This window comes from Hylobates moloch, unplaced genomic scaffold, assembly GCF_009828535.3.
Source record: "Hylobates moloch isolate HMO894 unplaced genomic scaffold, HMol_V3 SCAFFOLD_2, whole genome shotgun sequence".
Classification (NCBI taxonomy): domain Eukaryota; kingdom Metazoa; phylum Chordata; class Mammalia; order Primates; family Hylobatidae; genus Hylobates; species Hylobates moloch.
Window position 1 is genome coordinate 61,222,243 of NW_026652277.1, and position 27,413 is coordinate 61,249,655.

At 38.2% G+C, this 27,413-nt stretch overlaps 2 protein-coding genes across 4 annotated transcripts in view; both read right to left on the reverse strand.

Annotated features, from left to right (window-relative positions):
• Nucleotides 1-27,413, reverse strand: part of MOB1B (MOB kinase activator 1B) — a 376,190-nt gene that overhangs the window by 260,860 nt on the left and 87,917 nt on the right. The gene's annotated exons all lie outside the window — the stretch shown is intronic.
• DCK (deoxycytidine kinase) overlaps nt 1-27,413 on the reverse strand; it is a 37,626-nt gene that overhangs the window by 3,486 nt on the left and 6,727 nt on the right. For all 3 annotated transcript variants that reach the window (XM_032150542.2, XM_058434026.1, XM_058434030.1), the window contains exons 3-6: nt 5,117-5,310; nt 3,976-4,123; nt 1,750-1,865; nt 923-1,013 (exon numbers count right to left, since the gene is read on the reverse strand). In XM_032150542.2, the coding sequence (XP_032006433.1) occupies nt 923-1,013; nt 1,750-1,865; nt 3,976-4,123; nt 5,117-5,310 (549 nt within the window). The remainder of the gene's footprint in view (nt 1-922; nt 1,014-1,749; nt 1,866-3,975; nt 4,124-5,116; nt 5,311-27,413) is intronic.

The following is a 27,413-nucleotide window of genomic DNA, read 5'->3' on the forward strand; positions in this document are numbered from 1 at the left end:
TAAAATGTCAAGATTTTCAAAATCCTTGATATATCCCTTATGAATGTCAAGTCTCTATTAAATAGCAGACATTATGCCACAAAAGAAAGGAAAAATCAAATTTCTCTCAAAACTAAACCAAACAAATTGTGCTTTCTTCTTTATAGCTTAATCACTCAGTTATCAACATGGGTATACGGATGTTTGTTATACAAATTCCCTTACTATTCTCTCTCAAATATTCATCAATAAATTCTCACCCAGTCCCTTTATCAATATGGGCACCACCCACTTAACAGAATATGGTCAACTCCCAGTGATCTGGGCAATAAATGAACTGTGATTAAGACCATGACTCAATGATTAAGCAACGTCAATTAATCCTTGACATGATCCCAAATGAAACTCAAAACTAAAATCCCTTAATCTCAAGACTTTAGCCAACGTAAAAATAGATGAGATCCATATCCTATAACTTTAAATATCCTCCATATTGAATTTAGTTGAAAAAGATAAATTTAATTTCACAAGCAGTTTATTATTAAAGTTTCTAAAGATTGGTGGTGTAGGGAAGAGAGGAAGAAATGCGGACAAAGCAGAGAAAAAGGGGGTAAGAATTTTTGTTATTATGATTTTCCCTATCCTACAGATAGAGGCACTAAAGGATAAAAAAATTTTTTAAATCCTTATTTTATTTTTACTTAATTTTTTCCTAAGAGATCTGACAGATTCTGAGATTCCGAAGAATCCTTATTTTAGCTCAGGCCACAAAGCTAGAATTTAGTCAGGACTGGAATCTTAAACAGTCCAAAATCTTCTAAAGCTCTTAACTGCTTCTTAATGTAACTTTATGGAAGCTTTTCTGTTAGAAAATTGTTTTCTCACCGCTCAGTACACTTTTTTAGAAAAAACAAATATTTGTTTGTAATCTGTCTAAATCTACCTTTTCAACCAGACTTTCATATTTGTCTTTAAAGTCTTCATTAACATCCAGTATTAAGATAGGAACCTCTTGAAGATAATCGAAGTTGGTTCTGTTTAAAAAGAGAGATTAATAAAATAATCAGAAATGCAACAAAAAAAGAGAGAGAAACATTAAAAATTCATTCATATGTCCTTGAAAAATCAAAATGTTGTCAGTCATTTACACTAAAGTTACTTCGCAGTACTTCATCTGGCAGCCCCTTCTTTCTCATCTAGATTTACCATATGGAGCCCAAAAACTTAGGTACAAAATATATACAGCTGGGTACTGTAACATATGATTCTCTTCAAAAACAAAAAGCAGACAATAAAGTAGGAATTTCTGCATTTTAAAGATGAGAAAACTGAAGCTCAGAATTGTCATTCTGAAGCTCAGAGGCTATCCAAGGTCACACACCAATAAGGACTGGACTTGAGCCAAGATCTGACTAATAACGAAGTCTATCCTCTCAACAACCATGCTATACAATCTCCCAGGTCAAAATTCTTTCTGAAAGAGTACCTAAATAATGTACAGATATATTTCCTACTTTATCACTTAAAGTGAAATTTCACATATGCTATCAATACCACCAAGGGATACTAGTTATAAAAACTTTAAGGAAACAGGATCTCATTGCAATCAAGAGAATGAAAATCTATACCTAGTTCTGGAAGGTACCAATAAGCAAAATGACTGGTAATTTTACCTATTGCTAGTCATATCTTCCAAATTTTAGATTAAAATTTAACAAAGGTAACAAAGGTATTTAAAATGAATAGTAAATAAAAATAAAGAAGTCTTACTTCAGTGTCCTATGCAGGAGCCAGCTTTCATGTTTATAATGAAGCTTCTCTAAATATTCAAGAGGAATGCCTTGCTCTTCATTTCTTCCCCGTAAATATATTCTATGTAAGCATTTCTAAAAGCAAGTAATAAGAGATGGAAGAAAAGGGCAGGGAACAATTATTCTTTTCTGCTGCCATCAAAATTTTCTTTTCTGTGTCTCTCTACTCATGCTAGCCAAAATCTCTACTTATTACTTCTTAAAAGTTGAAATAATTCATTTTTCCCTCCATGAGCTTTTCAGCCACTTGGTGGCTCTAAGCCAAGCAGTACTTTCAAAAATAAGTCTATAAATTTTTGGCATCCACACATGAAATATACTAAGTTTGAGAAAAAGGAGAAAAAAAATTAAACATCTACTTAAAATGTTCAGAGACAACAGCTAAAAGGTATGCCAATCTATAAACATAATCTTACTTTGCTGTTAACCAAACTTGATCATAAAATATCTATGTTCAGTTCACATAAAACCACTAAAGACAGTGGTTCTTAATGTGATGAAAACTCTATACCAGCACAACCAAAACAACTTTGGAATGTTTTATGCCTATCCTATATCTGCATTATCAAACAAGGTAGCCACTAGCCACCTGTGGTTTTTAAGCACTTGAAATATGGCTAGTGTGGTAACCAAGGAACTAAATTTCTAAATTTTATTTAATTTTAATAACCCTAAATTTAAGTAGCCACATTGGACAGTGCAGCTCTAGATTATGGTCCCCCAAAAGCACACATACATAAAAAATTTCGTATAATTTGTGGAGGCTCATATACCCTGAGAAACTCTTCATGCATTCCAAGAAATAAAAGCCTCCAACCTAAATGACATGCATAAGACCATGGCAGCATACAAACTGTGTTTCAAACTCTACTCTAAATTCTCTTTTCAATAATTAAACAATCCTTTCATCAAAAGATATCGGAAACAATATTGATGAAATTATCAGTATCAAAATGAAATTATTAGTATTATTTATGTTTTTGGTGTCTGTACCATTTTCATAACTTTAAGAAACCTTTTCAAAAATAAAAGTGAATTTCAAAATTATTATATTTGCTAAATTCTAGCTTAATAGTGACTATAAATGTTTCAAGCAAAATGAAATTATTAGTATTCCTTATGTTTTTTTCACATTTTTATTTACTATTTTTGTAATTAAAAACAAAAAAAATTTCAAAAATAAAAGTGAATTTCAAAATTCACTTTTGAAATTGCTAAAGAACTGCTAAATCCTTGCTTAATGAAGAACAAAATCTTTACTTAATGAAGAACAAAATCATCTGTTGGAATAGGAAACCTAATTGCTTTGAAAACCCAGCTTCGACAGCAACACAGTGTTCCAATTTTAGGCCAGAAGTTATGACATTTACATTCATCAGTGCCTACCCTGTGACTTAAGGAAAAAATGGGAATTAAAAAACAGAAACAATAGAAATGCACGCACCAAAACTAGAAAGCTTCTGATTAAATGTAAGATCTTAATATTTAGGTTAGTTTTTATGAAAGGCATCTATTTGGTCATCCTGTATTCATTATATAACATCATATGTAAATAGAATAGCTATGTTACAACCTATCACAAAAAGCACCTTTTCAAGTGAGCTCCCTTAATGGAAAATGGCAAGGGTCCTCTAAGTATTTTCCCAATGATAGCTGCCATTATCCACTTATTCCAAGGCACAAACAACCACAGTAAAAGATTTCTTGATATGGACCTCCACCAACATTGCCATTCATTCAATAAATATTTACTGAGCTCCTACTATACGCTCCAACAGTGCCCAGCACTGGGTGTTCCAGGCACTGGAAATTCAACAGTAATCAAAATATCCGAGGTCCCACCTCATGAAACCTATATTCTAGGAGCTGCTTGACCACATTCATTACTTTAACTATGATGAATGAGAAGAGTCTGCAAATGTTAGGAAGAAATAATGAGTAAAATAAAAAAGAATTGAGGAAGCACAAAGAGAGCCTAAAAAAGCAACTTGCCCAGTCTGGGATTCCAGTTTGCTGAGAAAAAAGAATGCTTCTATCTACACAATTACAAGTTTCTAATTTAGAGGTGGGGAGTGGGAGGTTGGGAGGCTGGAGTTAAACTAAATTGCCCTCATTACATACCACTGAAAAGAGTTCTAAATATTTCTTTAAATTTTTAATATAACACATTTTTATTGGGTTTTACCTCTGGAGTGGCTCGAAGATAAATGATTCCATCCAATTCAAGGCTTTGGCCAAATTGGTTATTCATCCAGTCATGCCAGTCTTGATAAATTGTCCACTCTGTTTCATTCATGCATTCAGATTCATACAAATTAGATGCAAAAATATACCTAAAAGAGAGTCTTCATCAACACATGTATCATTTCAAAAAAAACCACCAAAGAAATAAAAAAGAGAACAGGAACATGAAACATTCTCCTAAATCCAGTGGCACATAGTGCTGCGGAAAGCAGAAAAAGACAGGAGCCTTTCCATCATGTTTTTGGCCAATAGTTCTCAAAATATGGAGTGAGGACCCCATAAGTCCCCAAGATCTTCTAACGGGTTCTGTGAGAGGCCAGATTACTTCATATACCGATATACTTCAAACAAACAAACACACCACAACAGATTAAATACAGAAGCATAAATAAAAATCCAGCTGTCTTTTAATAAGTGAGGCATTAAAGATATCTGCAAAAATGTAAAGCAATGATACTCTTCTAGCTACTTTTTATTTTAGAAAATATAACTTTTTGTCAAATGTATTTATATTAATATGTAATGAATGTATTATTGCTAATTTTAAAACATTTTTGTGCATCTTAATTTCTAGTAATGTAAGTATCAATAGGACACGCTCTTTGGACACCTCGATAGTTATTAAGAATTGAAAAGGGTCCTGAGATCAAGATGTTTGAGAACCTCTGTTCTGAGCTAACTCTGGAGGTCAAAAGAATCCTAGCCTAAGTAGGGCAATTCTAAGGCCCCTTAGAGACTTTTGTCTTCTTTCTCCAGGTAAGAGTTTAGGATATAGATCCAGATTTAACCAGAGCAGATGAGAATTTTAAAAGGGTTAGAGGGAAAAACAACTTCTCTGCAAATTTAAATGAGATAGGCACCACCATATTCCCAACAGTTTCTATGGAAGCTGGGGATTATAAATGCAATAACTTCCCTAATGCCATTAGTACCAGACTGCTGAGGGATTTAAATGTCATTTTCCATCTTAAATCCTCAACTCAGCCATTCATTATTACTAATTCTCAGGAAACATTAAAAAAAAAAAGTCCAGTTCTAAGATAAAAACCTCAAATGGCCACGTACAAGCCATTTATACATACCTGTCACTATACACAGATCGTTCAAAAAATAATACAGGTTTCTCTGCATCTTTGAGCTTGCCATTCAGAGAGGCAAGCTGAGCTCTTATTCGACTGAGACAGGCATATGTTTGGAAGGTAAAAGACCATCGTTCAGGTTTCTCATACATCATCTGAAGAACATTCCCACCATTTTTCTGAGACATTGTAAGTTCCTATTTTGAATGTGCAAAAAGAAACAAAAAGCAAAATTAATGATCAATAGGGCTATTTTAATTTTTAAGGCTAAAAAATAAAAGTCAGATAAATAAATGCAATCATGATTAGCAAAACCAAGATTATTAAGTTCCCTTTCTCATATTCTTTCCCAATATATTTTTCAGATTGTCTGAGGTCTGGAAAAATCCTTAGATCTTTCTCACAAGAGGTTACAAACTAATAACCTATGGAAGAAATCATTGTTTGGTCCCAAAGGCCTTTTTAAAACTTTGACTTAGTTTGTCAATATTATTGTCAATATTTAAAAGCTAAATAATTTCACATAAAATATTTGGATGTACATCTTTTTTTTTTTTTTTTTTTGAGATGGAGTCTTGCTCTGTTGCCCTGGCTGGAGTGTAGTGGCACGATCTCAGCTCACTGCAACCTCCGCCTACTGGGTTCAAGCAATTCTCCCACCTCAGCCTCCCAAGTAGCTGGGACTACAGGTGCGTACCACCATGCCCAACTAATTTTTTATATTTTTAGTAGAGACAGGGTTTCACCGTGTTAGCCAGGATGGTCTCGATCTCCTGACCTCATGATCCGCCTGCCTCGGCCTCCCAAAGTGCAAGGATTACAATCTTCTTTTTAAAAATGAAAAAACCAAGCAGTACCATGCCCATATTCCCTCTTTGCAAAAATCAGCTAGAGTCAAGTCACAGATGCCTCCTTTAGATGGGATATATGCTCTCTGGCTTATTAATCCCCACCATTTCCAGATGATTTTCATAACAGGCCTGATATATTCATTTGGCTGTCTGGCCCCTTTAGGCATTTGTATTTGTAACCCTCCAATCTTCTAATATAATAGAATAGTTCCTGCCCCAGGTTTTGTAATTCAATAATCTTATTGTTAGAACCACATTTTATATGTTGAGGAAAAATACAAATGTAAATTTTAAAATGAAGTAAAAACTCTTATCATCTTTCATCTGAGTTAGAAATAGCATCTGGAACACATGAATTATTTTTCTCTTTCTATTAAGTTTTCCTAGTTCTGTCCATCAAAAGGCCTATAAACAATGACAACATTGTAGGAATATACAAAAATATCACCCAGATTATAATCTCTAAATACCATTTCCCACTGAAAGGAATTAGAATTCTGATTCTAAATCTGGAGAAGAAAATATACAAGATGAGCTTCATCTTGTATATTTTAGGAAACTACTACAGACCACTGGGATTGTGCCAAGGACAAAGGAGCCAACATAAATAAGCTGCCACTGGTCAAACAGAGAATAATTTGAACATTGAAAATGAATGGGAGGCAAAAATCCATGAGTTTATAATACTAAACAAACAAACAAACAAAACTCTAGTCATGTTTTGAGGCTCCTAAGGCACAAATTAATTATTCTGGGAATATATAGGTAAAAAGAAAAAAAAAAAGTCCCATTTTATTTTGGCCTTTCCTGTATAAATACTTTCAGGGTAATAAAGTAGTATATGAGGAAGAGGTCTTCTTTCCTGAAGAATCCCAGCCAATAAATTCAGAAGGCTGGAGAAGGAATATCACCTTTTACAACACCTACTAATATACTGCAATGAGGCAACAATTAGCAATAGATGCTATCATTAGAGAAAAGTTAACTGGGAATTTTACAATGGATGAATCAATCTGACAACAGCTATGATTTTAACATCACAAAACGCATCTTCTTGATGTAAAGAAATACACATCACCAATTAGGAATCTTGCCAAAAAAGAAAGTAAGTCTAATCAAGCCTGTCTCTACCTATAAATTTACTGGAAATACAGAGAACTGAAAAACATATTAAATTTTACCAGAGATACACTCAGCCAAAACCAGAATGAGGAAAATATGTAGAACAAATGACCCTGTTTCTTCAACAAAAAAATTATAAACGAAGAGACAATCAATAGATTAAAATTTAAAAGGCATATCAAGGACAGGCCCGGTGGTTCAAGCCTGTAATCCCAACACTTTGGGAGGCCGAGGCAGGCAGATCACCTGAGATCAGGAGTTCAAGACCAGCCTGGCCAACATGGTGAAACCCTGTCTCTACCAAAAATATAAAAAAATTAGCCAGGCATGGTGGCACACACCTGTAATCCTAGCTACTCAGGAGGCTGAGGCAGGAGAATCACTTGAACTGGGGAGGCAGAAGTTGCAGTGAGCTGAGATCGTGCACTGTACTTCAGCCTGGGTGACAGAGCAAGACTCCATCTCAGAAAAATAAATAAAAAATAAATAAAAGGTATATCAACCACCAAATGTAACGTGTGTGAACCTTGTTTGGCTCCTAATTTCAAAAAATTATGAAAACATTATTAGACAATGGGGAAATACGAACACACACCAGATAAGATGATAAAAAGAATTATTAATCTTTTAGATGATATTTTTTAAAAGACTATATTTCTAGAGTTCTCTTTGAGTCTGTTTTTTCCAGATGAAGTAATATATTCTCTAAGATAGAGGTTCTTCAAAGTATAGTAGGAGAAGCTCCAGGGGTCTCAATCTTTTCAGGAGGCTAAAGTTCTGGAGATCTGTTCATAACGACCTAAATATGCTTATAATACTACTGAGCTGTACACTTAAAAATGGTTCAGGTGATAAATTTTATATTTTTGTCACAATAAAAAAATTAATCACTAAAAAAGACCACACACCTCCTTTTATTTTAATTTCTCAATAAATATAATCTCTCTTGCCCAAAGCAATTTCAAAGTTTACTATATTAAAATAACTCAGAGAACCAATCTTGATTCATCACCTAACAAAAAAATAATAAACTAGTTCTAAAAATACAAATATGTAAATTCAAACTGAATCAAAAATCTGAAATAGAATTTCCAGCTATGAAGATGTTATTATCTCTTAGTTTAATAGTGTTAACAAATTAGAAAATTAACAGTAAGCCAGGGTATCATTATCTGCTTCTTCAGGATAACTTATGAGTCATATAAAACATTTTCTTTTGATCCAATGCATGAAATTTGAGACAAATTGCTAGGGTTTTTTGTATGCAATTATAAATGTTAAGAATAAAATACATACTAAAAATTTATCCAGCCAGGTGAGGCAGCTCAGGCCTGTAATCGCAGCACTTTGGGAGTCCGAGGCAGGCGGATCACTTAAGCTCAGGAGTTCCAGACCAGCCTGAGCAACATGGCGAAACCCTGTCTCTACAAAAAATACAAAAATTAGCCAGGTATGGTGGCATGCACCTGTAATCCCAGCTACTCTGGAGGTTGAGGTGGGAGAATTGCTTATGCCTGGGAGGTGGAGGTTGCAGTGAGCCAAGATTCTGCCACTGCACTCCAGCCTGGGTAACAGAGCAAGACTCTTGTCTCAAAAAAAAAAAAAAAAAAAAAAAAATCTAAAAAATACTGTGTATCATCTTTACCAAACTGAATGTCAATTTTGTCAAGTTTTCCCCTCTGCAAACTATCCAGATAAAAAATATAAATGTGTCAGAGTGAAACTACATTAAACACAAATTGGTAGAACATAGTTAGGTAGAAAGCAACTTAGCTACATTTGTGGGAAAAAAAAATCTGTACCTTTTGGCCCAATTAATTCCACTTTTGAAAATTTACTTTAAAGAAATAATCTAGGCCGGGCACGGTGGCTCACGCCTGTGATCCTAGCACTTTGGGAGGCCAAGGCGGGTGGATCACAAGGTCAGGAGATCGAGACCATCCTGGCTAACACAGTGAAACTCCGTCTCTACTAAAAATACAAAAAAAAATAGTGGGGCGTGGTGGCAGGCACCTGTACTCCCAGCTACTCGGGAGGCTGAGGCAGAAGAATGATGTGAACCTGGGGGGGGGGGCCTGCAGGGGTTTGAAGGGGCCCCCACCCCCCCCCACCGGGGCCAAAAAACGAAACCCCATTAAAAAAAAAAAAAAAAAAAAAAAGAAATAATCTAGAATACAGATTTAACCACAAAGGTATTTATCACAGTGCTAAGCGAATAGGTTATCATTCAACCATTATTAGGCATTTATATTAAGTAAATAATAGTACATGCATACAATAAATTAGGCTGCCATTAAAAATCATTTACAGTAAATTTTTAATGACAATTTTAATTGCCCTGACATACAAATTTTTTTTTAAACTTTAAGTTCTAGGGTACATGTGCACAACGTACAGGTGCACAACGTGTCCTCTTTTATTTCGTTGAGTTGTTACATATGTATACATGTGCCATGTTGGTGTGCTGCACTCATTAACTCGTCATTTACATTAGGTATTTCTCCTAATGCTATCCCTCCCCGCTCCCTTCACCCCACGACAGGCCCCGGTGTGTGATGTTCACCTTCCTGTGTCCATGTGATCTCATTGTTCAATTCCCACCTATAAGTGAGAACATGCGGTGTTTGGTTGTTTGTCCCTGTGACAGTTTGCTGAGAATGATGGTTTCCAGCTTCATCTATGTCCCTACAAAGGACATTAACTCATGCTTTTTCATGGCTGCATAGTATTCCATGGTGTATATGTGCCACATTTACTTAATCCAGTCTATCGTTGTTGGATATTTGGCTTGGTTCCAAGTCTTTGCTATTGTGAATAGTGCTGCAATAAACATACGTGTGCATGTGTCTTTATAGCAGCATGATTTATACTCCTTTGGGTATATACCCAGTAATGGGATGGCTGGGTCAAATGGTATTTCTAGTTCGAGATCCCTGAGGAATCGCCACACTGACTTCCACAATGGTTGAACTAGTTTACAGTCCCACCAATAGTGTAAAAGTGTTCCTGTTTCTCCACATCCTCTCCAGCACCTGTTGTTTCCTGACTTTTTAAAGATCACCATTCTAACTGGTGTGAGATGGTATCTCATTGTGGTTTTGATTTGCATTTCTCTGATGGCCAGTGATGATGAGCATTTTTTCATGTGTCTTTTGGGTGCTTAAATGTCTTCTTTTGAGAAGTGTCCATATCCTTCGCCCATTTTTTGATGGGGTTGTTTTTTTCTTGTAAATTTGTTGGAGTTCATTGTAGATTCTGGACATTAGCCTTTTGTCAGATGACTAGATTGCAAAAATTTTCTCCCATTCTGTAGGTTGCCTGTTCACTCTGATGGTAGTTTCTTTTGCTGTGCAGAAGCTCTTTAGTTTAACTAGATTCCATTTGTCAATTTTGGCTTTTGTTGCCATTGCTTTTAGTGTTTTAGACATGAAGTCCTTGCCCATGCCTATGTCCTGAATAGTATTGCTTAGGTTTTCTTCTAGGGTTTTTATGGTTTTAGGTCTAACATTTAAGTCTTTAATCCATCTTGAATTAATTTTTGTATAAGGTGTAAGGAAGGGATCCAGTTTCAGCTTTCTACATATGGCTAGCCAGTTTTCCTAGCACATTTATTAAATAGGGAATCCTTTCCCCATTTCTTGTTTTTGTCAAGTTTGTCAAAGATCAGATGGTTGTAGATGTGTGGTATTATTTCTGAGGGCTCTGTTCTGTTCCATTGGTCTATATCTCTGTTTTGGTACCAGTACCATGCTGTTTTGGTTACTGTAGCCTTATAGTATAGTTTAAAGTCAGGTAGCATGATGCCTCCAGCTTTGTTCTTTTTGCTTAGGATTGTCTTGGCAATGCGGGCTCTTTTTTGGTTCCATATGAACTTCAAAGTAGTTTTTTCCAATTCTGTGAAGAAAGTCACTGGTAGCTTGATGGGGATGGTATTAAATCTATAAATTATCTTGGGCAGTATGGCCATTTTCACGATACTGATTCTTCCTATCCATGAGCATGAAATGTTCTTCCATTTGTTTGTGTCCTCTTTTATTTCATTGAACAGTGGTTTGTAGTTCTCCTTGAAGAGGTTCTTCACATCCCTTGTAAGTTGGATTCCTAGGTATTTCATTCTCTTTGAAGCAGTTGTGAATGGGAGTTCACTCATGATTTGGCTGTTTGTCTGTTACTAGTGTATAAGAATGCTTGTGATTTTTGCACATTGATTTTGTATCCTGAGACTTTGCTGAAGTTGCTTATCAGCTTAAGGAGATTTTGGGCTGAGACAATGGGGTTTTCTAAATATACAATCATGTCATCTGCAAATAGGGACAATTTGACTTCCTCTTTTCCTAATTGAATACCCTTTATTTCCTTCTCCTGCCTGATTACCCTGGCCAGAACTTCCAACACTATGTTGAATAGGAGTGGTAAGAGATGGCATCCATGTCTTGTACCAGTTTTCAAAGGGAATGCTTCCAGTTTTTGCCCATTCAGTGTGGTATTGGCTGTGGGTTTGTCATAGATAGCTCTTATTATTTTGAGATACGTCCCATCAATACCTAATTGAGAGTTTTTAGCATGAAGGGCTGTTGAATTTTGTCAAAGGCCTTTTCTGCATCTATTGAGATAATCATGTGGTTTTTGTCTTTGGTTCTGTTTATATGCTGGATTATGTTTATTGATTTGCGTATGTTGAACCAGCCTTGCATCCCAGGGATGAAGCCCACTTGATCATGGTGGATAAGCTTTTTGATGTGCTGCTGGATTTGGTTTGCCAGTATTCTATTGAGGATTTTTGCATCGATGTTCATCAGGGATATTGGTCTAAAATTCTCTTTTTTTGTTGTGTCTCTGCCAGGCTTTGGTATCAGGATGATGCTGGCCTCATAAAATGAGTTAGGGAGGATTCCCTCTTTCTCTATTGATTGGAATAGTTTCAGAAGGAATGGTACCAGCTCCTCCTTGTACCTCTGGTAGAATTCAGCTGTGAATCCATCTGGACCTGGACTTTTTTTGGTTGGTAGGCTCTTAATTATTGTCTCAATTCCAGAGCCTGCTATTGGTCTATTCAGGGATTCAACTTCTTCCTGGTTTAGTCTTGGGAGAGTGTATATGTCCAGGAATTTATCCATTTCTTCTAGATTTTCTAGTTTATTTGCGTAGAGGTGTTTATAGTATTCTCTGACGGTAGTTTGTATTTCTGTGGGATCGGTTGTGATATCCCCTTTATAATTTTTTATTGAGTCTGTTTGATTCTTCTCTCTTTTCTTCTTTATTAGTCTTACTAGTGGTCTATCAATTTTGTTGATCTTTTCAAAAAACCAGCTCCTGGATTTGTTGATTTTTTGAAGGGTTTTTTGTGTCTCTATCTTCTTCAGTTCTGCTCTGATCTTAGTTATTTATTGCCTTCTGCTAGCTTTTGAATGTGTTTACTCTTGCTTCTCTAGTTCTTTTAATTATGATGTTAGGGTGTCAATTTTAGATCTTTCCTGCTTTATCTTGTGGGCATTTAGTGCTATAAATTTCCCTCTACACACTGTTTTAAATGTGTCCCAGAGATTCTGGTATGTTATGTCTTTGTTCTCATTGGTTTCAAACAACATCTTTATTTCTGGCTTCATTTCATTATGTACCCAGTAGTCATTCAGGAGCAGGTTTTTCAGTTTTCATGTAGTTGAGCGGTTTTGAGTTTCTTAATCCTAAGTTCTAGTTTGATTGCACTGTGGTCTGAGAGACAGTTTGTTATAATTTCTGTTCTTTTACATTTGCTGAAGAGTGCTTTACTTCCAACTATGTGGTCAATTTTGGAATAAGTGTGACGTGTTGCTGAGAAGAATGTATATTCTGTTGATTTGGGGTGGACAGTTCTGTAGATGTCTTTTAGGTCCACTTGGTGCAGAGCTGAGTTCAATTCCTGGATATCCTTGTTAACTTTCTGTCTCGTTCATCTGTCTAATGTTGACGGTGGGGTGTTAAAGTCTCCCATTATTATTGTGTGGGAGTCTAAGTCTCTTTCTAGGTCTCTAAGGACTTGCTTTATGAATCTGGGTGCTCCTGTATTGGGTGCATATATATTTAGGTTAGTTAGCTCTTCTTGTTGAATTGATCCCTTTACCATTATGTAATGGCCTTCTTTGTCTCTTTTGATCTTTGTTGGTTTAAAGTCTGTTTTATCAGAGACTGGGATTGCAACCCCTGCCTTTTTTTGTTTTCCATTTGCTTGGTAGATCTTCCTCCATCCCTTTATTTTGAGCCTGTGTGTGTCTCTGCACGTGAGATGGGTCTCCTGAATACAGCACACTGATGGGTCTTGAGTCTTTATCCAATTTGCCAGTCTGTGTCTTTTAATTGGAGCATTTAGCCCATTTACATTTAAGGTTAATATTGTTATATGTGAATTTGATCCTGTCATTATGATGTTAACTGGTTATTTTGCTCATTAGTTGATGCAGTTTCTTCATAGTGTCGATGGTCTGTACAATTTGGCATGTTTTTGCAGTGGGGCTGGTACCGGTTGTTCCTTTCCATGTTTAGTGCTTTCTTCAGGAGCTCTTGTAGGGCAGGCCTGGTGGTGATAGAATCTCTCAACATTTGCTTGTCTGTAAAGGATTTTATTTCTCCTTCACTTATGAAGCTTAGTTTGGCTGGATATGAAATTCTGGGTTGAAAATTCTTTTCTGTAAGAATGTTGAATATTGGCCCTCACTCTCTCCTGGCTTGTAGAGTTTCTGCCAAGAGATCCACTGTTAGTCTGATGGGCTTCCCTTTGTGGGTAACCTGACCTTTCTCTCTGGCTGCCCTTAACATTTTTTCCTTCATTTCAACTTTGGTGAAACTGACAATTATGTGTCTTGGAGTTGCTCTTCTCGAGGAGTATCTTTGTAGTGTTCTCTGTATTTCCTGAATTTGAATGGTGGCCTGCCTTCCTAGGTTGGGGAAGTTCTCCTGGATAATATCCTGAAGTGTGTTTTCCAACTTGGTTCCATTCTCCCCATCACTTTCAGGTACACCAATCAGACGTAGATTTGGTCTTTTCACATACTCCCATATTTCTTGGAGGTTTTGTTCGTTTCCTTTTACTCTTTTTTCTCTAAACTTCTCACTTCATTTCATTCATTTGATCTTCAATCACTGATACCCTTTCTTCCAGTTGATCGAATTGGCTACTGCGGGTTATGCATTCGTCACGTAGTTCTCGTGCCATGGTTTTCAGCTCCATCAGGTCACTTAAGGACTACTCTACACTGGTTATTCTAGTTAGCCATTCGTCTAATCTGTTTTCAAGGTTTCTAGCTTCTTTGCAATGGGTTCGAACTTCCTCCTTTAGCTTGGAGAAGTTTGATCATCTGAAGCCTTCTTCTCTCAACTCGCCAAAGTCATTCTCCATCCAGCTTTTTTCCATTGCTGGCGAGGAGCTGTGTTCCTTTGGAAGTGAGAGGCACTCTGATTTTTAGAATTTTCAGCTTTTCTGCTCTGTTTTTCCCTATCTTTGTGGTTTTATCTACCTTTGGTCTTTGATGATGGTGATGTACAGATGGAGTTTTGGTGTGGATGTCCTTTCTGTTTGTTAGTTTTCCTTCTAACAGTTAGGACCCTCAGCTGCAGGTCTGTTGGAGTTTGCTGGAGGTCCACTCCAGACCCTCTTTGCCTGGGTATCAGCAGCGGAGGCTGCAGAACAGCAAATACTGCTGAACAGCAATTGTTGCTGCCTGATTATTCATCAGGAAGCTTCGTCTCAGAGGGGTACCCAGCCATGTGAGGTGTCAGTCTCCCCCTACTGGGGGGTGCCTCCCAGTTAGGCTACTCGAGGGTCAGGGACCCACTTGCAGAGGCAGTCTGTCCGTTCTCAGATCTCAAACTCCATGCTGGGAGAACCACTACTCTCTTCAAAGCTGTCAGACAGGGACATTTAAGTCCACAGAGGTTTCTGCTGCCTTTTGTTCAGCTATGCCCTGCCCCCAGAGGTGGAGTCTATAGAAGCAGGCAGGCCTCCTTGAGCAGCGGTGGGCTCCATCCAGTTCCAGCTTCCAGCCCACTCTGTTTACCTACCCAAGCCTCAGCAATGGTGGGCACCCCTCCCCCAGCCTCGCTGCCACCTTGTAGTTCGATCTCAGACTCCTGACATATAAATATTATGGGGGGTGGGGAAGAAACAAAATACAAAACTGTATACTGTTTTTTCAAGTAAGATCTATGGTTATCTCTGGATAATAAGTTTATAGGTAAGTTTTAGTCCCCTCTTTTGATAATTTCTAATATTTCCTTAACTTCAAACAGTAAACAGGTATTACTTTATACTATTTTTTAAATTACATATCACCTCCACCAAAATTTAATATATTACATTATTATTTCAACTATGTAAAAGATACATACAGAGTGGTAGGATTATGAATAATATTTATTCTGTTCTCTATATGTCCATTGTCACTTTATGAAAGAATACTTCATTGTTTTATAGGAAGTACAGATTATTGCCAAGGTAAATGAAAAACAGAAATATCAAGGTCAGCTATAAAATCATTTATCTTTTAATTCTAGGTCTAATCTTTGTAAACATTGCAAAAGAGTTGAATTAAGTTCAATTGTAAAAGATCAGAGTGTACCAAACAAGATAATTATAAAATAGCCAACAGGCCAGGCATGGTGACTCATATGCCTAATTCCAGCACTGTGGGAGGCCGAGGCAGGTGAATTGCTAGATCCCAGGAGTTTGAGACAAGTCTGGACAACATTGGCAAAATCCTATCTCTATAAAAAATACAAAAATTAGCCAGGCATGTTGGTGTGGGCCTGTAGTCCCAGCTACTGAGGAGGCTGAGGTGGGAGGATCACTTGAGCCCAGGAGGCAGAGGCTGCAGTGGGCTGAGGTTCACCATTGCACTCCAGCCTGGGCAACAAAGCAGGACTCAAAAAAATACAAGCCAACAAAAGTTATCACATCAATTCAAAAGGTACAAATGGAAGTGCTTTATCAAGCATTCTTAACTATTTTTCAAGAATGACTTATTAGGGGACAGAGCAAGACTCTGTCTCAAAAAAAAAAAAAAAAAGAGACCTCACACCTGTAATCCCAGCCCTTTGGGAGGCCGAGATGTGTGGATCACTTGAGGTCAGGAGTTCAAGATCAGCCTGGCCAACATGGTGAAACCCCATCTCTACTAAAATTACAAGAATTAGCCAGGCATGGTGGCACATGCCTGTAATCCCAGCTCCAGCTACTTGGGAGGCTGAGGCAGGAAAATCGCTTGAACCCGGAGGCAGAGGTTGCAGTGAGCCAAGATCACACCACTGCACTTCAGCGACAGAAAGAGACTCCGTCTCAAAAAAACAAAAAGAATGACTTATTAAAAGTAAAAAATATGCTGTTGTGTCATAAATAAGTATGGTTTACACCTTCTTTATCACAGTTACTAGTTTTTCAGTGGCTTATTAGTGGTAACAAGTATTGGATAAAAGTAAAATAGTATTGGTAATGCATGTTAATTAGCTTGGTTTAACCATTCCACAGTGTAGACATAGTTTAAAACATCATGTTGCATATCATAAATATAATTTTTATATTATAGATATAATTTATATTATGTATATAATTTTTATATTATATATAATTCATATTATGTATAATTTTATATTACATATGATTTATATCTAAATATAGAATTAAATATAATTTTTATCTGTAAATTAAAAATGAAAATAACTTATTTTTTTTTTAATTAAAAGTAAAATAGGGCCGGGCGCGGTGGCTCACGCCTGTAATCCCAGCACTTTGGGAGGCCGAGGCGGGCGGATCACGAGGTCAGGAGATCGAGACCATCCTGGCTAACACGGTGAAACCCCGTCTCTACTAAAAATACAAAAAATTAGCCGGGCGAGGTGGCAGGCGCCTGTAGTCCCAGCTACGCGGGAGGCTGAGGCAGGAGAATGGCATGAACCCCGGGGGGCGGAGCCTGCAGTGAGCCGAGATCGCGCCACTGCACTCCAGCCTGGGTGAAAGAGCAAGACTCCGTCTCAAAAAAAAAAAAAAAAAAAAAGTAAAATAGTACTTCACAATTAATAATAGTGATCCTCCAAAAGAATTCAGCTCAATGAAAAAACAAGACAGAGACAGCTTCCTAACAGCCTGCATATCTCAAAAATAAGCTAAAAGGAAACAATTAAAGCTTTGGGCCTAAATAATAACATAAATCACCATATAAAGTACATTATTATTATTTTTAAAAACGTTCCATACCAAGATTGCTAATAATCTGAGTGGTATGTTTTAAAGATCATTCTCACCAAGAGAGATTTGGAGAAGGGAGAGATTACATAATCTTCTTTGGTGCTTTGCCTCTTACTATTTTGCCAAAATTAGTGGTACCTTATCAATAGTATAACAACATTTCGGCCACTAGGTGGCAGGTTAAAAAAAAAAAAAAAAGCTAAAACAGCAAAAGCTAAGCATACGGGTGCACAGTAAGTTGCTAAAGGAAGAGATCAGAGGTACCAAAGGCCCAATTCTTCCAAATCTACAAATGCCAAGAAGTGTAATGAAACAAGAACATCCAAAGTAGGACTGACCTTGCCAAGGTTAGGTCTGAAAACAGTCACTTCTCATCACTAACAGCATTCTAAGAAAAATTGACATTTGAATAGTGGGTGATTCATACTATAACCTCAAGGAATAGATCAAGGATGAGTCTGGGGAAGAAGGACTACTGGATGAAGAAATAAAATCTCACTTCTTGAGTTTAGTGGAAGAAAATATCCAAAGATACAGGGAAGCCACCCACCCAACCATCCTCATATTCCACAACTATATCTCAAAAATACTATCCCCACAGTGTGAAACTGTTTACAGAAGTACAGAGAATTGACAACAGAGCAGTCCCCAATACACACAAAAAAGCTGAAGCTACCTTCCAAGAATGTGTACCAAACTCTAACAAAGGTAATCAAATTGTAACATCATGAAGACGTGACCAGATTACAATAAACAGCCTGATAAAAGAATATGTTAATAATAATAGGATCACCTGCATCCTAGTTATAAAGAATGGCCAGTTCAGCATTGTGAATCTAGTATATGGAAAGAAAATGTCCCATCCCATAAACATGGATATCAGATTCAGAAAGCCATTAAGTCTTAAAATGAAGACAAATGTATTAATGCATCACAGTCTGATGACATAGTCTGATTAACATGATTTAACTAACCCCTCTGGGCTCTGATTCCAAGCTCAACAGACAACCTTATTATAAATTGTCTTGTCTTGTATATGAAAGCAATGTTTTTCAACTTCTCTGCAACCTAACTAAAGAGTTCAATATACTCCCAACAGTAACAGTGATTCACTAGGGTGATGACTTTTAACTATGAGGCATCCCACATATTTGAACCTCCAAGGGATTGTTATTTTAAAAAGCACTCAAATCCTTGAGATTCTTTCTTGTGTGTGCAAATTATGGAATACATGAGAAATTTTGAACATGTATATAATATGCAGTAATCAAATTAGGGTATTCAGGGTGTCCATCACCTGAGTACAATGTATTTTTGCATTCTACTCTGCTATAAAACACTGAATTATTTCTTCAAGCTTCCTGTATGTCTGTACACTTTAACTCACTCCTCTCCATCTTCCCCTCCACTTACCCTTCCCAGTTATTGTTACCTATTTTTCCACACTCTATCTCCATGTGTTCAAACTGTTTAGCTCTCAGACATTATTATGACTTCCTTCCACTGGTTGACAATTATGAACCAACTAAAGAATCAACTGATCTAAATTCAATTACCTTAATGATTACATTTCTTTCTGCAAATTAAAATTTTTGGCATTTTGGTTTTATATGTCAGTTTCTGTGCCCTCGGTTAATGTGAGGCATGCTGAGAGTCAAATGACAAATGTGTCAACAGACCTTAAATGGAGGTCACCTAGTCCAATACCCTGTTTAAGAATACCCTCTATTTTCCAACATTGGTTTAATCTGGTTAGTTTCTATCTAATACCTGAGGATAACTGCACTGACAGCTGACCCCAGAAATAAAAGGAAAGAGTTGCTTTTAGAACTCAAGTCTCTCCTTTCAAAAGATAAGCAAACTTGAGTAGGTACTTAAGTGAAAAGCTACATAAAAAATGCAGTAAGAGAAGACAGATGGCCCAGAGGAAAATTGGCAAAAGGACCCAAGTGGGCACTTCGCAAAAATCAAAATGACTAATAAACATATGAAAAGGAACACAGCCTCATTAGCCAGCGGGGAAATACAAATTAAACAAAAAAATAGTAAACACTCAGCAGAATGACAAAAATGAGAAAGCCAGACACTACTAAATGCTGGCAAAGACATGGATTAATGAGAGCTTGATTACACTGTGGGGAGAGAAAATTGGAAAGCCAGTTTGGAAAACATGCATCATAAGCATTCCCAGTAATTTTACTTCTTATTCCTACAGAAACTTTTGCACGTATACAGGTGAATTTATGTTCAGAGCAATGCTGTTTATATAAGCAACTAAATTGGAAATCACTCAAAAATCAATTAAAGGTATAAAATGGACAAACAGTGATATACGAATAAAATTAAATACTATAGGCCCCACATAGTGACTCAAGCCTGTAATCCCAACACTCTGGGAGGCTGAGATGGGCAGATCGCTTGAGTTCAGGAGTCTGAAACCAGCCTGGGTAACATGGCAAAACCCCGTCTCTATAAAAAATACAAAAATTAGCCAAGCGTGGTGGCACACAGGCGTGGTGGCCTATGGTCCTAGCTACTCAGGAGGCTGAGGAGAGAGGATCACCTGAGCCTGGGGAGGCTGAGGCTGCAGTGAACCATGGCTGCGCCACTGCACTTTACCTGGGCAACAGAGTGAAACCCAGTCTCAAAAAAAAGAATATTTTTAAAAAACAAAATTCAGTACTATATAGCTGAAAATAAGCTACAGCTGCATATAACATGGCAAATTTCATAAATGTATTAAGCAAAAGAAGTGAGAGGAAAAAAGGCAAACAATGTAATTCCACTTATATAAGATTCAAAAACAGACAAAACTAAATTATACTTAGAGGTATGTTCATGTATGCTCAAACAATTTTTAGGAAGCAGGAAAATTATCACAAAAGAATGGGAGTAATTACCCCTAGCAGAGTAGTAATGTAGGAAAGAAGATATTGTGATTGAAGAAGGCGAACAGGGATTTCTGGAATGATGATGTCGTATTTCTTGACCCGGATAATGGTTATAAAGATGTCAACTTTAAAACTGTTCTTCAAACTGTACATTAGCTTTCACCTACTTTTCTACAGATATATCATATGTCAAAAATCTTTTTAAAGAGAATCAAATAAACAAATTTACCCACTTTAAAATTCTACTGTAGACTAACCTTGCCTTTCCCCAAAAATCAGATATAAAACATCAATTTCTTAAGATAATGAGGTCTATATGGGAAGAAAGCCCCTTTAAGATTTAGTCCTGGATATCCTAAGGATTGGGGTGTACTGAATTAGGCCCTAGGTCTAAAGTTTGCTATGCCTGGCAAACAGAAGGTGTATGAAAAAGTATTTTTGGTTATTCAAAACCATATATTCTCAAAGTCCATGGAATATCTTGCTAGTGATTTCTCTTTGCATATGTGATTTACATTTTAAATATTCAATTATTATTCCCTGAATTCCTTATACCAACAGCTAAATTTTTCTAAATACTTTTTTTTCAATTTTCTGTCTTCGTCAGATCAAAGTAAGTTGCTAGCATACATTTCCATTTTTAAGGTTTCTGCCTTACTGCTTTCAATTTCTTTTTTCTTTTAGACAGGGTCTTGCTGTCACCCAGGCTGCAGTACAGTGGCATGAGCATGGCTCACTACAGTCTCAATGTCTTGGGCTCAAGCAGTCCTCCAACCTCAGCCTTCCAAGTAGCTGTAACCCCAAGTGCAGGCTACCACACCTAGCTAATTTTTAAATTTTTTGTAGAGACGGGGTCACCCTATGTTGCCCAGGCTGGTCTCGAACTCCTGGGCTCAAGCGATCCTCTGGCCTCAGCCTCCCAAAGTGCTGGGATTGGCTGCTCTGCCTATGGAGTAGCCATTCTTTATTGCTTTACTTTCCTAATAAACTTGCTGTCACTTAAAAAAAAAAAAAAAAGTTCTGGGATTACATGCATAAGCCACCACACCTGGCCTTGCTTTCAATTTCAATTCTCTTTTCTCCAGAAATGAAAATCTTAGCAACGTCTCTCTCACACATACAACCATACATTTTGGTATAAAAAAAATGAAACTGAACTCTGTCATTTTCTTTCTTCCTCATTTGCAGTGCAGAATGGAAAAAATGCTGCAAAATTAAAACTTGTGCCCAGAGTGAAAGTCTGGCAAGAATGAAAGTAAAAAGAAATGAGAGTAAATGACAAAAGGCTTGAAAGATAAAACTCAGTTACTAAATAGTAGTTTTTCTTTTTCTTATTTGCTTTTTTTTTTTTTGGTGTTTTTGTTTTTTTTTTTTTTTTTTTTTTTATGGAGTGCAATGGCGCCATCTCGGCTCACTGCAACCTCCACCTCCCAGGTTCAAGCAATTCTCCCGCCTCAGCCTCCTGAGTAGCTGGGATTACAGGCGCCCACCACCACGCCCAGCTAATTTTTGTATGTTTAGTAGAGACGGGGTTTCACCATGTTGGCCAGGCTGGTCTCGAACTCCTGACCTCAGGCGATCCGCCTGCCTCGGCCTCCCAAAGGGCTGGGATTACAGGCATGAGCCACCGCACCCAGCCTTATTTGCTTGTTTTTAAACAAAATGTGAAAAGACACTGAAGGGTCCGGCATAGTGGCTCAGGCCTGTATTCCAAACATTTTGGGAGGCTGAGGCGGGCAGATCACCTGAGGTTGGGAGTTTGAGCCCAGACTGACCAACGTGGAGAAACCCCATCTCTACTAAAAAAAATTAGCCAGGCATGGTGGCCCATGCTTGTAATCCCAGCTACTTGGGAGGCTGAGACAGGAGAATCGCTTGAACCTGGGAGACGGAGGTTGTGGTGAGCCGAGATCAAGCCATTGCACTCCAGCCTGGGCAACAAAAGCAAAACTCCATCTCAAAAAAAAAAAAAAAATTAGGAAAGACACTGAAGGAATTTAATTTGCTGTTAGTTTTTTTAAAACTTTTATTATTTAACTTTTTAAAAACTTTTAGATTCCCAGGCAAGATGGCCAAATAGAAACAGCTCTGGTCTGCAGCTCCCAGTGAGACCAATGCAGAAGATGGTGATTTCTGCATTTCCAACTGAAGTACCCGATTCATCTCATTGGGACTGGTTATACAGTGGGTGCAGCCCACAGAGGGCAAGCAGAAGCAGGGTGGGGCACTGCCTTACCCGGAAAGTGCAACGGGTGGGGGAACTCCCTCCCCTAGCCAAGGGAAGCCTTGAGGGATGGTGCTATCCAGCCCAGATACTAGGCTTTTTCCCACAGTCTTCACAGCCCACAGACCAGGAGATTCCCTCAGGTGCCTACACCACAAGGGCCCTGGGTTTCAAGCACAAAACTGGACGGCCATTTGGGCAGACATGGAGCTAGCTGCAGGAGTTTTTTTTCATACCCCAGTGGTGCCTGGAATGCCAGCGAGACAGAACTGTTCATTCCCCTAGAAAGGGGGCTGAAGCCAGGGAGCCAAGTGGTCTTGCTCAGCAGATTGCACCCCCATGGAGCCCAGCAAGCTAAGATCCACTGGCTTGAAATTCTCACTGCCAGCACAGCAGTCTGAAGTCAACCTGAGACACTGGAGCTTGGTGGGGGGAGGGGTGTCTGCCATTACTGAGACTTCAGTAGGCGGTTTTCCCCTCACAGTGTAAACAAAACCACCTGGAAGTTCAAGCTGGGCAGAGCCCACACAGCTTGGCAAAGCCCTGAAGCTAGACTGCCTCTCTAGATTCCTCCTCTCTGGGCAGGGCATCTCTGAAAGAAAGGCAGCAGCCCCAGTCAGGGACTTACAGATCAAACTCCCATCTCCCTGGGACAGAGCACCTGGGGGAAGGCATGGCTGTGAGTGCAGCCTCAGCAGACTTAAACATTCCTGCCGGCTGGCTCTGAAGAGAGCAGTGGAACTCCCAGCACAGCACTCAAGCTCTGCTAAAGGACAGGCAGCATCCTCAAGTGGGTGCAGGACCCCCATGCCTCCTGACTAGGACACACCTCCCAGCAGGGGTCGGCAGACACCTCATATAAGAGAGCTCTGGCTGGCCTCTGGCAGGTGCCCCTCTGGGACAAAGCTTCCAGAGGAAGGAGCAGGCAGCAATCTTGGCTGTTCTGCAGCCTCCGCTGGTGATACCCAGGCAAACAGGATCTGGAGTGGACCTCCAGCAAACTCCAGCAGACATGCAGCAGAGGGGCCTGACTGTTAGAAGGAAACTAACAAACAAAAAGCAATAGCATCAACATCAACAAAAAGGACAACCACGCAAAAACCCCATCTGAAGTTCACCAACATCAAAGACCAAAGGTAGATAAATCCACAAAGATGAAGAAAAGCCAGTGCAAAAAAGCTAAAAATTCCAAAAACCAGAATGTCTTTTCTCCTCCAAAGGACCACAACTCCTCACCAGCAAGAGAACAAAGCTGGATGGAGAATAAGTGTGACGAATTGACAGAAGTAGGCCTCAGAAGGTGGGTTAATAACAAACTCCACTGAGCTAAAGGAGCATGTTCTAACCCAATGCAAGGAACTAACAACCTTGATAAATGGTTATAGGAACTGCTAGCTACAATAACCAGTTTACAGAAGAACATAAATGACCTGATGGAGCTGAAAAACATAGCACGAGAACTTAGTGAAGCACACACAAGTATCAATAGCCGAATTCGATTTAGTGGAAGAAAGGATATCAGAGATTGAAGAAAAACTTAATAAAAATAACATGTGAAGACAAGATTAGAGAAAACAGAATGAAAAGGAACAAACAAAGCCTCCCAAGAAATATGGGACTATGTGAAAAGACCAAACCTACGTTTGACTGGTGTACCTGAAACTGACGGGGAGAATGGAACCAAGTTGGAAAACACACTTCAGGATTATTATCCAGGAGAACTTCCCCAACCTAGCAAGACAGGCCAACATTCAAATTCAGGAAATACAGAAAACATCAGAAAGATGCCCTTGAGAAGAGCAACCCCAAGACACATAATTGTCAGATTCACCAAGGTTAAAATGAAGGAAAACATGTTAAGGGCAGCCAGAAAGGTCGGGTTACCCACAAAGGGAAGCCCATCAGACTAACAGGGGATCTCTCGGCAGAAATCCTACAAGCCAGAAGAGAGTGGGGACTAACATTCAACATTCTTAAAGAAAAGAATTTTCAACCCAGAATTTCATATCCAGTCAAACTAAGCTTCATAAGTGAAGGAGAAATAAAATCCTTTGCAGACAGGCAAATGTAGAGGGATTTTATCACCACAAAGCCTGCCTTACAAGAGCTCCTGAAGGAAGCATTAAACATGGAAAGGAAAAACCGGTACCAGCCACTGCAAAAACATACCAAAATGTGAAGACCATCGATACTATGAAGAAACTGCATCAACTAACGGGCAAAATAACCAGCTAGCATCATAATAACAGGATCAAATTCACACATAACAATATTAACCTTAAATGTAAATGGGCCAAATGCCCCAATTGAAAGACACAGATTGGCAAATTAGAGTTAAGACCCATCAGTGTGCGGTATTCAGGAGTCGCATCTCACATGCAAAGACACACAAAGGCTCAAAATAAAGGGATGGAGGAAGATTTACCAAGCAAATGGAAAGCAAAAAAAAGGCGGGGTTGCAATCCTAGTCTCAGATAAAACAGACTTTAAATCAATAAGGATGAATAAAAGACAAAGGGCATTACATAATGGTAAAGGGATCAATGCAACAAGAAGAGCTAACTATCCTAAATAGATACGCACCCAATACAGGAGCATCCAGATTCAAAATGCAAGTTCTTAGAAACCTACAAAGAGACTTAGACTCCCACATAATAACAGTGGGAGACTTTAACACCCCACTGTCAATATTAGACCAACAAGACAGAAAATTAACAAGGACATTCAGGACTTGAACTCAGCTCTGGACCACCCGGACCTAAAAGACATCTACAGAACTCTCCACCCCAAATCAACAGAATATACATTATTCTCAGTACCACAATGCACTTACTCTAAAATTGACCACATAATTGGAAGTAAAACATTCCTCAGCAAATGCAAAAGGATGGAAATCATAACAGTCTGTCAGACCACAGTGCAATCAAATTAGAACTCAGGATTAAGAAACTCAAAACTGCACATCTACATGGAAACTGAACAACTCCTGAATGACTACTGGGTAAATAACAAAATTAGAGCAGAAATAAATAAGCTCTTTGAAACCAATGAGAACAAAGACATAATGTACCGCAATCTCTGGGACACAGCTAAAGTAGTGTTTAGAGGGAAATTTATAGCACTAAGTGCCCACATAAGAAAGCAGGAAATATCTAAAATTGACACCCTAACATCACAATTAAAAGAACTAGAGAAGCAAGGGCAAACAAATTAAAAAGCTAGCAGAACACAAGAAATAACTAAGATCAGAGCAGAACTGAAGGAGACAGAGACACGAAAAACTCTTCAAAAAAAATCAATGAATCCAGAAGCTGGTTCTTCAAAAAGATTAACAAAATAGATAGACCACTAGCCAGACTAATAAAGAAGAAAAGAAGGAAGAATCAAATAGACACAATAAAAGATCACCACTGATCCCACAGAAATACAAACTACCATCAGAGAACACTATAAACACCTCCATGCAAATAAACTAGAAAATCTAGAAGAAATGGATAAACTCCTGGACACATATGCCCTCCCAAGATTAAACCAGGAAGAACTCTGGTTTAATGAATAGACCAATAACAAGTTCTGAAATTGAGGCAGTAATATCCTACCAACCAAAAAAAAAGCCCAGGACCAGACGAATTCACAGCCGAATTCTACCACAGGTACAAAGAGGAACTGGTAATATTCCTTCTGAAACTTCCAAACAATAGAAAAAGAGGGACTCTTCCCTAACTCATTTTTTGAGGCCAGCATCAACCTAATACAAAAACCTGGCAGAGACACAACAAAAAAAGAAACTGTCAGGCCAATATCCCTGATGAACATCGATGCGAAAATCCTCAATAAAATACTGGCAAACCGAATCCAGTAGCACATTAAAAAGCTTATCCACCACGATCAAGTCGGCTTCATCCCTGGGATGTAGGGCTGGTTCAACATACGCAAATCAATAAAACGTAAGCTATCACATAAACAGAGCCAATGACAAAAACCACATGATTATCTCAATAGATGCAGAAAAGGCCTTCGATAAAATGCAACATCCCTTCATGCTAAAAACTCTCAATAAACTAGGTATTGATGAAATGTATCTCAAAATAACAAGAGCTATTTATGACAAACCCACAGCTGATACCATTCGCTTTGAAAATCGCCACAAGATAAGGATGCCCTCTCTCACCTCTCCTATTCAACATAGTATTGGAAGGTCTAGCCAGGGCAATCAGGCAAATGAAAGAAATAAAGGGGATTCAAATAGGAAGAGGGGAAGTCAAATTATCTCTGTTTGCAGATTACACGATTGTATACTTAGAAAACCCCATCGACTCAGCCCATAACCCCTTATGGTGACAAGCAACTTCAGTAAAGTCTCAGGATACAAAATCAATGGGCAAAAATCATAAGCATTCCTATATACCAATAATAGACAGAGAACCAAATCATGAGTGAACTCCCATTCACAATTGCTACAAAGAGAATAAAATACCTAGGAATACAACTTACAACGGATGTGAAGGACCTCTTCAAGAAGAACTACAAACCACTGCTCAAGGAAAGAAGAGAGGACAGAAACAAATGGAAAAACATTCCATGCCCATAGATAGGAAAAATCAATATTGTGAAAATGGCCATACTGCCCAAAGTAATTCATAGATTCAACGCTATTCCCATCAAGCTACCATTGACTTTCTTCACAGAATTAGAAAAAAACTACCTTAAATTTCATATGGAACCAAAAAAGAGCCTGTATAGCCACGACAATCCTAAGCAAAAAGAACAAGGCTTGAGGCATCATGCTACCTGACTTCAAACTATACTACAAGGCTACAGTAACCAAAACGGCATGGCACTGGTACCAAAACAGAGATATAGATCAATGGAACAGAACAGAGCCCTCAGAAATAATACCACACGTCTACAACCATCTGATCTTTGACAAACCTGACAAAAACAAGAAATGGGGAAAGGATTCCCTATTTAATAAACGGTACTGGGAAAACTGGCTAGT